This window comes from Bufo gargarizans, chromosome 9 (genome assembly GCF_014858855.1).
Source record: "Bufo gargarizans isolate SCDJY-AF-19 chromosome 9, ASM1485885v1, whole genome shotgun sequence".
Lineage (NCBI taxonomy): Eukaryota > Metazoa > Chordata > Amphibia > Anura > Bufonidae > Bufo > Bufo gargarizans.
Window position 1 is genome coordinate 42,220,569 of NC_058088.1, and position 11,010 is coordinate 42,231,578.

At 49.0% G+C, this 11,010-nt stretch overlaps 1 protein-coding gene across 9 annotated transcripts in view; it reads right to left on the minus strand.

The window, feature by feature from the left end:
• Positions 1-10,259, minus strand: part of MAP7D3 (MAP7 domain containing 3) — a 120,573-nt gene extending 110,314 nt beyond the window's left edge. For all 9 annotated transcript variants that reach the window (XM_044306218.1, XM_044306216.1, XM_044306213.1 and 6 more), the window contains exon 1: positions 10,164-10,259. In XM_044306218.1, coding sequence (XP_044162153.1) covers positions 10,164-10,209 — 46 coding nt within the window. In that variant the 5' untranslated portion in view covers positions 10,210-10,259. The remainder of the gene's footprint in view (positions 1-10,163) is intronic.
• Between the last annotated feature and the right edge of the window lie 751 nt (positions 10,260-11,010).

An 11,010-nucleotide genomic window follows, 5' to 3' on the forward strand; every position in this document is an offset into this window, starting at 1 on the left:
TTTTTAGGAAGTGCTTGCCGTCCGCCTACTGAAATAGAAGAGTCATACTTACCTGCCTTAAAGGGAACCTGTCACCTCTATTATGCTAGCCTCACTGAGCGTTTCTAAATGTTCATTGTGTTACCCATAACATATAAATTACACTTTTAATTTCATTTGCAGACGAATTCAATAAGGATTATGCATTTTTGTACTTCCTGCCTTTTATGCAAATTAACATAAGAGTCATATCTTGTGTGACCAGAGGAGAAGAGTCATATTTTCAAGCTCTGACTCATCTCAGGTTCATTTGCATATGTATCAAATCGGTTTTTTTACACAATAAAAGCACACAGAGCTATGGGGACTGGGTATTGCGGATGTGCTAGCGGCCATCTAGCAACCCATGTCCTCAGCTCTATACCCAAAATCCCGGTGACAGGTTCCCTTTAAATCAGGCTGTGCGTGGGCCTGGTCACATGCACCGCTCCTGCCATTGAGTAGCTTCAGTGCCGACGTGCTGCTTGTGACCACATCACGGCTGAAGCCAGTCACTGCATGTGACCGTGACCATGTCCATGCACAGCCCAATGTAAACAGTGCAGGGACCGGAAAGTGGAGACAGCGCATAAGACTGCAGGCAAGTATGAATCCCGTGTGCACATACCCTGACAGTGTTGCCCCCAGCAGCACTGCCCTGTTCACTTGAAAAAGATGTGCTGCAGTTCCCTGCATGGCGGATGGCTGGGGCACCACTATGCAGGGAAACACTGACGGGTGCAGCATGAATCAGTGTTGCAGCCCCTTCAGCTCCTCTGATCACAAGAATTGGGGGGGGGAGGGGTCTATACCCCCAAAATGAATACAGTGGTTGTCAAGCATGCACACTGCAGCTCCATTCATCTTTATAGGACTGTCAGATATAGCCGGCGTGGTACTCAGCAATCTCTGACAGTCCCATAGAAAATGAATGGCGCGACAGTGTGCATGCTTGACCAGCCCTCCATTCATTCCAGGGTATGGGGGCCCCCCATTCTTGTGACCAGTGGGGTCCCCAGCACTCAGACCCACTCTGATCTCATAGTAATGCCCTGTCCTGTGGATAGGTAATAACTTCTTACCAGAATACCCTATAAAAGGGGTCCTCCTCTCAGATCAGCCTCTGTCCATAAGAAGACATGGATGTCACAGAGAGGGAGACCCCATTAGAGTGGAGAGCTCTGATACCTATATCAGAGACATGGGTGGGGTCTTCGGTCAGACCACCATATGGAGCCCATACAGTAAGTGATAGAGGACGCTGGGACAGAAGTGCATGTGGTGCCTAGCACACAGCGGCCATGCTGAGTGCCGATCCCGCAGGATGAAACAGTCACTCGCCTCTCCACCCGCCTATAGTCTCTGGTTCCAGTAGAAATACACGACCGGAAACCAGAAAAATCGTTACCGGTTGCTATAGGAACTGCCGGAAGTGTATGATCCGGTCTCCATGGCGACTCGTAAGGGTCAGGTGACGAGCAGGCTCTGCTCACGGTCTGCTGTTCAGTCAGGTTTGGCAGGACGGCGGCCATTTTGGTTTACCACAGCGGCCTATGACGTAGTTATAGGACCAGCTGTTCATTGCGGTGCAGAGTTGGGAGGCCACGGAGCGGTAAGTAAGAGGCTTCTCTTCACTCGCGCTCCGTGGTCATGTGATTACATCGATGAATGGTTTCAGCCCTACTGTATATGAGGTGATATAATGTCTTCTGCAGGTTGCAGGAGGACTTCTCCCCTCTCCCGCACCTTAAGCTGTATCTGCTGAGGTACAGCAGTAAATGTTGGGGCCATATGTAAAGCGCAGAGTTACAGTGGAGGAGTGGGTGCCAGTGTCTGTCTTGGCTGTTCTGCCATCTTCCTATATTCAGCCTGTGTGCGATCACCGGCCTGTCTTATTGGGGTTTGGATGCTGTTTACACGCTTGACCTCCTGAGAGCAATTAAAGGGGCCTGATACGTGATTACACAGTCTGTAATTAGCTGCGTGGGAAGTGGCTGTCAGACTAAGGCTCCATTCACACGTCCGCAAATGGGTCCGCATCCGTTCCGCAAAAGAAAGAACATGTCCTATTTTTGTCCGCAGCTGCGGACAAGAATAGGCATTTCTATAGGGGTGCCGGGCGGGTGTGTTGCGGATCCGCAATTTGCAGGTCTGCAACAGACCACGGACGTGTGAATGGAGCCTTACGTTTCCAGCAGGGGCGCCGCCGACACTCCATCGCTCCGCGCTGCTCTGGGCCTGAAGTCACACAGCGTGTCAGGTCACAGCGTACGTCAAAGTCAGTGCAGCGCGGGACCATGTACGTGCTGTGGAGTGTCCAGAGGGCCTCTGCTGGAAAGGTGAGTATTCCGAGCACATTGCGGGACAGCGGGAGACCAGGGAGCGGGAGTAATAGCAAGCGCTTCACTCCCGCTCCAAGGTCACGTGACACAAACGAATCCTTAAATGCAAAAAATTTGCATTGAGGATTTTTTTGTGTCAAATTACTTGATTTAACCGAGTACTCCTTGCAGCCCTAGTCCGCACCTGTTCCGCAAAATCCTTGCACAAGTTCCGCACAAGTCTCCTGGCTGATATACAGATGTCACAGCATGACTGACTTACAGATACCCCTACTCTCATTGCCAATGCAAGTCCTGGAGATAACAGGGGAGAAGAGAGGAGGCTGCAAGCACCATGGAACAGGAGGCTGCATGAGCGTTAGGGTCGAGTTCACACACAGACAGTAGTGGCCAAGGAAAAGCATCACTGTCCCACTATATACCGTACACAATGAAACAATGTGCACTATAGTCCAGGACACTATCACACTATATACCGTATACTGTATCACTATGTACACTATAACAGTATATACAGTACATCACACTACATCCCACTATGTGCACTACATACAGTACATTTTCACACTGCGCTACCCTAAGCCTACCACCGACCCTGCAGAGCTCTGTGCCACCCTAAGCCTACATAGCCTCATACTGTGCCAACCTGACCCTGCAGAGCTCTCTGTGCCACCCTAAGCCTACATAGCCTCATACTGTGCCAACCTGACCCTGCAGAGATCTCTGTGCCACCCTAAGCCTACATAGCCTCATACTGTGCCAACCTGACCCTGCAGAGCTCTCTGTGCCACCCTAAGCCTACATAGCCTCATACTGTGCCAACCTGACCCTGCAGAGCTCTCTGTGCCACCCTAAGCCTACATACCCTTATACTGTGCCAACCTGACCCTGCAGAGCTCTCTGTGCCACCCTAAGACTACGTAGCATTAGCATCCAATCTGAGACCACTATTAACTGACTGAATAAGGTACGTTAAAAACCAACTTTATGGTGTTCTTTTATATAAAAAAAAACACGTTCTCCACCAAATCTGGCGATCAGGCTAGTAGTGTGAACTGGTGTATAAAGGATATTTATAAATACTTTCTCCTCTACTCACTCTTGTGTGAGTTGAAGAGGAAGTATTTATAAATATCCTTTATACACCAGTTCACACTACTAGCCTGATCGCCAGATTTGGTGGAGAACCGATTTTTTAAAAATAAAAAAACACAATAAAGTTGTTTTTAACGTACCTTATTCAGGCAGTTAATAGTTTTCAATAGCCGTACGTCCATTTTCTATCAAAAAGCAGTGAACTACAATCTGAGACCACTGCAGAGGGGGAAGCTCTCATGTAACCGCGTCCTCAGCTTTAGGCGTTGGAGGAATGACTGTAATAAGGAGTCTACTGTTCGCGTCTATACCAGCAAAAACTGGTGGCACTGTTTAGGTGGCAGTGGTCTTATGTTTAGTATATGATGTCAGCTAAATTTTTAATTGTCTAAATTTGCTATTCATGCATAGACGATCGTTCTAGATACTAGTAATGGTTTCCCTGCATAAATAGCAACCCCTTAACGTTACGTAGGCCTTCGTATTAACTATTTGAATTACTGTAACTTTCGTACTCCTCATCGGCTAAAAATACTCCTCAAAAATGGTAAGAGGAGTATTTTAACTCTTCCAGAAAAAATGTAGCGCGACCTCTGGTTACAGCCAACCTGTACAAAGACGATAAAGCAGAGCAACTTCTTGGCTGAGATGAAACAACATACAGACATTAGGAGACATGAAGCACTAGCTGTATTTGATAAAGCCCTGTCCCTGCTATAAGGTCAGTCTGTCCTCACATGTGCTAAGGAGATGTGGAGAGCCGACACCGCTCCTACAGTACGGCCTCATGCACACAGCCATAGTTGTGGACCCAGTCAGATGTGGACCCATTCATCCGACGAGGATAGGACATTTTTACAGAAGTTAAGAAAAAAAAAACGGTGCCTCGCATTCGGCCGGGATCCGTGTTTTGGAGATCCGCGATTTGTGGACCGCAAAACACTTATGGCCATGCGCATGCGCCCCAAGGCTGGTTTCACAGTCAGTGTTTGATCAGTGATTGTCAAAACCAGTAGTGAATTCCACACAGAGATAAGGTATAAAGCCTCCTGCACACGACCGTAGGTGTCCCGTTGCTGTATTGTGAAACGCATTTGCGGATCCGCGATACACAGGCACCGTTCCGTTTGCATTCCGCATCACGGATGGGGACCCATTTACTTCAATGGGTCCACAAATCTGGAGATGCGGAATGGTGCAGAACAGAAGCATAGAACGGAGTGCTTCCGTGGGGTTTCATCTCGTACTTCTGTTCCGCAAAATGATAGGACATGTTCTATCTTTTTGCGGAATGGCCGGATCGCAGACCCATTAAAGTGAATTGGTCCGCGATCTGCTGCCCCACGGACAGTGTACGTGCATTTTGCGGGCCGCAGGACGACCACGGGGCGCACATATTCGTGTGCAGGTGGCCTAATGGGAAGATTTTTTCCTGTTCTGTGTTTAGACCCGCACCTGGGTTTTGGCTCACAATAATTTAGGCCTCTTGCACACGACCGTATGGCTTTTTCAGTATTTTGTGAACCGCAAAAAAACGGATCTGCAAAAAATATGGATGATGTCATTGTGCATTCCATTTTTTGCAGAACGGAACAGCTAGCCCCGGATAGAACAGTACTATCCTTCTCCGTTATGCAGACAATAATAGGACATGGATAACATCTATCTTTAAACAGAACGGAAAAACTAATACGGAAACGGAAAGCATACGGAGTACTTTCCGTTTTATTTTTGCGGATCCATTGAAATGAATGGTTCCGTATACGGAACGTAAAAGGAAAATATAAAATAAATCAAAAAGTTTGTGTGCATGAGGCCTAACTGATAGAAATCACTGACCAAACACGGAGACCTCGTAGACATTACCGCGTCAGTGTTACGTCCGTGAAAAAAAAGTGTACATGTTTCATCTATGAAGATGTCCGTGAAGGATCTGTGGTTGGTCTGTGTCTGTTTTTACCATCCGTGTGTCATCCGTTGCTCAGCTGAAAATGTATTTCCTATCAGTCTTCAGTGAAAAAGGGACGCAACACAGATGTGCGTCAATTACTTTTATGGACCCATAGACATCTATGGGCGCGCTTGGTCCGCATCACGGATCAAAGTAGTGCATGTCCCTGTGATTTTGACCCACAGTCAGTAAACAAAATTCTGAAATGTGAACAGACACATTTAAAATCAACAGAGAAAGCGGACAGCACACGTCAGTGAAAAACGGAAATGTGAACAAGGCCTCACTGGGTGAAGGTGGCCTTTCTCAAGTGAATCCAGCTGAACAATTTGCTGTGGTTTTTGCTTAATTTCCACAACAAATCCATATCATGTATTACATTCAACTGCGGACTTGCTGCAAGAAATTCCGTGACTGCAGATCCGCAGCTATTTCCGCAAATAACTAAGCTTTCTGCCGCCCCTTTGTCCTCCATACTATTGTGAGCGACCCCCAACCACTTGGTAACAGACGTCACATGAAAATACAGTCTATTCCCCTGGAGATGTGACCAGACATTGATGGTACACATGCTCGATACGCCATAAATATTTCAGTTGGTAAAAACCCTTTAAGTACTATTTTGAGCCCTCGGGATTGGCTCGGTCTGACAATATGGCCCGCAGCCAGAAAAGGTTGAGCCCCCCCTGCCTTATACTACAGCCACCATGACGAGCAGGCAATTATTGGGAAGAGACAGATCCTTCCCGGTAACGGTCTGTTAGGCTGGGCAGTGTAAATCCAGCATTAGTTTTAGAAAAAAACGTTAATGCAAAATATAAAAACTTTCCTTCCATGGCTGATAACTGTTACTGTGCTTCCCAAGAAAAGGGCTAATGAGCAACACCTTCAGATAGAGGTAGTTACACAACCGAGGAGCCACACATGTCCGGCACTGCTGCATCAGAGGCCTTCCTCCTGTCCCATCCTCTGTGGTCAGCACACGTATCCTTGTGTTCGTTCACAAAGCTTTGTCTTTCCCAATGACCGTGGTTTAGAGGAAGAACAATAGGGACATCTGATACTTTTGGTCTGTGGTGCGAACCAAACATGACCATTGAAGCATATGGGTCTGTGAAAACCACTGACAGAACATCATGCCATCCGCGTTCCGTCACTGCTTTTCACTGACCATTGGTAGGAGATGCTCTGAAATTCCCCTAGCAGTGCACATGGAATATGGATGAGAAAAAAAAACGGACATGGACCAACAGCAACCACCAGGGTACGTTCACACGGCGTTATCCTGACGCAGACATCAATTCCGTGCTGAAATCCACTCCGTCTGGATTTTAATTTTTCCATGTGGATTTGAAATCTGCGTCAAGAACTGACAAGTCAGCTCGAGACGGTTTCTGTATGAAAACCGCAGTGACTTACACTTATTCCCATCTTGAACATTGGGGGCATAGCGATAGAATATGGCCCCAATGTCTGATAGGTGCGGGTCTTACAAAGTGCCGGAGGGCGCACCGCACACGCACGGCTGCCCTCCAATCATTTCTATCATTTCTACGCGCTGGCTCGGACATTTCCATACGCCTCATAGAAGAGAAGGGAGCGGGGCGCTTCCATTTACATCAATGGGACTATTTTTGGCTGTCTCATAGAACTGAATGGAGTGTGGCCACACATGAGGGGTGCGCCTTCCGGTACTTTGCAGTCTCTGTCCTAAGGCTAGGCGCAGGTCACAGAGGTGGGACCTGCACCTATCAGACATCGGGGGCCATGTCCTAGCGATATGCCCACAATGTCCAAGCTAGGAATACCCCTAAAGGGCCCTTCATGATGATAAACTTATGAATGGAACGTGTCGTTTTAATTGTCTGAAATGCAAAGAATTTCTTAAAATATGTGGGGAAGGTGAAGAATTCTTGGCTCGCCGCCGGGGAGAGGGACCTGATCGGACTGGGGAGGGACCTGATCGGACTGGGGATTCTCAGAAACGAGGCCTCCGATCTGCGGCCAATCGCTGCAAAACCGTCTAAGGCTACTTTCACACTGGCGTTTCGGCTTTCCGTTTGGGAGATCCGCTCAGGGCTCTCACAGGTGGTCCAAAACGGATCAGTTCTGCCCTAGTGCATTCTGAGGATCCGCTCAGAACGCATCAGTTTGCCTCCGATCAGTCTCCATTCCGCTGTCTGCAGCGTTTTGGTGTCCGTCTGACGAAACTGAGCCAAATGGATCACTGACAATCTGGCACAATAGAAAACGGATCCGTCTCCCACTGACTTTCAATGGAGTTCATGACGGATCCGTCTTGGCTATGTTACAGATAACATAAACGGATCCGTTCATGACGGATGCATGCGGTTGTATTATTGTAATGGATAAGTTTTTGCAGATCCATGACAGATCCACCCAAAACGGGAGTGTGAAAGTAGCCTAACACGTGCACAGTTTGCAGCGGATTTCCAGTAATTCTGCGGACATCAGAACCTGCTCTAAAATAAAGAGAGGCAACAGTAGCCTTCGGGATCTATGGCATCCATCATAATAAGAAGGACCAGTGTGCGCAGAGTCTAAGCGGCAGCTCTGGTCATTCACTAATATACATGGAGCCTGGAAACGCTGTCACCCACGGAGGAAGTGCTGGAGCAGTAATGCGTGGCATAGGAAGCCCATAAAAGCCCCGGAAATGTAATGAATGTCACATTTGTGCTGCACAGGGTGATGGGCAGGAAGCCGGCCGGCCTGCCTGCAGAGCTGTACTTCCCAGCTATGGGAGGAAGCTGCAGAGACGTCAGCGGTCGGGTCCCTGGTGTGCGCTCATATGACTGCCCCGGAGCTGACGATCTGCAAACAGATCAGGCGCCTCAGGAGAAACAACAGGAAGGCCCCTGACTTACCAGCTCTTCCCTATCTGCTCCTGGGAAAGCTGGATGACAGGAGACAACTTTCTAGATGTCTGAAAGGCACATTTGTCACCACTAACTGCTTTTATCCATTGTGATGCCCTTCTAAACCCGCTGTTACATACAGTCAATGGGGAGAGACTACTACCTCCCCTGCGCCGGAAAAGGGGCGGCAAAAAGTCACCCATTTTGGCACAAGCCTCTTCTTGCACAGAGACATCATCCCCTTTGTAAGGCCTCATGCACACGACCGTTGTTCTGGTCCGCATCCGAACCGCAGTTTTTGCGGCTCGGGTGTGGACCCATTCACTTCAATAGGGCCGGAAAAGATGCGGACAGCACTCCGTGCGCTGTCCGCATTCGTTGCTCCGTTCCGTGGCCCTACAAAAAATATATAACATGTCCTATTCTGGTCCGTTTTGCGGACAAGAATATGCATTTCTACAATGGCCCGCAAATTGCGGAAGGCACACAGTCGGCTTCCGTGTTTTGCGGATCTGCAATTTGCAGACGGCAAAAAAACGGAACGGTCGTGTGCATGAGGCCTAAAAAGAAGGCAATTTGAAGGGTGTGTGACCATTGCAGGCCAGTAAAAATGCCAGGATCTATGGCAGCTCCTAGATGGCGCTAAGGGACACGTCAGCCAATCATTGGCTGAAGCAGCCCATGTGACCTATGCCCCGGCTGGACAATGGGGGAACAGGGGGCAGGTAAGTATGAATATCATTTGGCAATGCAGGCTAGGGGCTTCACTTAAAGGGGTTGTCCATTATCAGAAAAACATGGCTGCTTTCTTCCAGAATGAACGCCACTCCCGTCCGCGGCTTGTGTCGGGTACTGGAGCTCAACTCCATTGACGTGAACGGGGCCGGGCTGCAATATCACAAAGTACCCGAGGACAGGGGTGGCGCTGTTTTTGGAAAAAAGTAGCCATGTTTTACTACTGCTGAACCCATTTAATAGTTAAATATTCCCAGAAAACCACCTAAAGACCCTGGCTGGACCTGCGGCGGGAGTCGCGATTAGCTGATCCCTACCACTGGGTTTCGGCTTTTTTGCTCCACCGCCGCCTCTGAAGATCTCAGGTCTCATTGTGTCAACATCCAGGTTGACACGGGTCATGTGGCCACGTGTGCTCCATGCGTCACATGACACATGGGGGACATGCCACTGCTGCGGCCACGTGTCTCATGTCAAACCGGATGAGTACGTGGGGAGACCAGTGACGTGCAGCAATGGCGGGGGAGCAAAAGAGCCAAAATTCAGGTATATAGGATTCCATCGGTAGGTCCAGCCACGCTGGGGGGGGGGGGGGGAAATCGCCAGAACGGCTTGGTCTTGGTCTGTATGGCAATGTGGGTTATATCTATCCGTAATAGGGATTATTACGATGTCCGAAACGTACAGCGTAGATTGGTGAAAGGGGCGTGTCTATCCAGAAGCAGCACTTATGATTGGTTCAAAGTTTGGCTTACTTTTCTATGTAGGACATCAGCCTGGCATTGAGCAGTAGCACTGTACAGTCCCACAATGCACCAGGCGTGATAAAGCAGAAGATGGGCACTGGGCTCCACAGCTGGTGCAGGGCATGCTGGGACTTGTAGTTCACAGCAGCTGCACAGCTCCAATCAGTTCTCCTGCCTCGGGGCACAGAGAGGAGCAAGGGGCTGTGTGTGGGACACGACCCCCGGGGGAACAGGCCAGGGCAGCCCCTCCTGAGCGCTCCCTCCATGACAGGCCACGTCCTTCCTGAGACTCCAGCCCACCAAAGCGGCTCCCCTCTCCTCCTGCCGCCCTATCTCCCTCTCCGGCGCCCTACACAGGCCCCCACACGCCCTCCAGTAACGGGCTGCCGTCTCTTACCCATCTGATCCCGCAGCCCCTTCAGTTTACCGCTGCCGTCCGCCATCTTCCCCTTCCCCGGTGTTGCCGCTCTCTTGCAGTCCGCCCCGGGCTGCGCATGCGCCCCAGGGTATCACGCACGGCGCCTGTTGTTGCTGCTGCTGTTGCTAGGGAGAAGTCTGTGATTGGGTTGTAGTAGCCCAGCTACGGTCTGGGGGGACTACAAGTTCCAGGAAGTCTTTTACCTGGGAGGATGTGACAGAACCGCTCTTATAAGAGAAATAGCTGAAGGCTTATTCCTCTGTCAGCCGCTTATTTACATAAAAAACTCAATTGCAATAAACTGTAATGCTATTAATACAAAGAAGCTGTAATGTAGAGAAGCTCTCTGCTGTCCTGGCATCATGCTTGGTGACAGCCTTACACCCCTGTTTTTTTTTTTTGTACATTTTTCATGACAGATTCACTACTTCATTGATAGTGATGCCAACTGCATGGAAAATCTGCCCCGCACGTTATACTTGCTCCAATACATCATATGAGACAACTCTAAGAAAAATCTCAAATATTTCTTATTTATATTGGTCAGTATCCATGTTCAATACATTAGGCGGGCTGAAACTACAGGTAGTCGTAAGCAGAGTAGCCTGTAGTCAATGTCATATGAACCAAGTTCCCTCAGGTTCACAGGAATGCAACTAGTGCCACCAAACACTATAAGGAAGAGACAGAGGTGACACCAGAGGAGTGAGGGCCCTGCTCACAAGAGCTTACAATCTATGAGGAGACAGAGGTGACACAAGAGGAGTGATGGTCCTGCTCACAAGAGCTTACAATCTATGAGGAGACAGAGGTGACACCAGAGGAG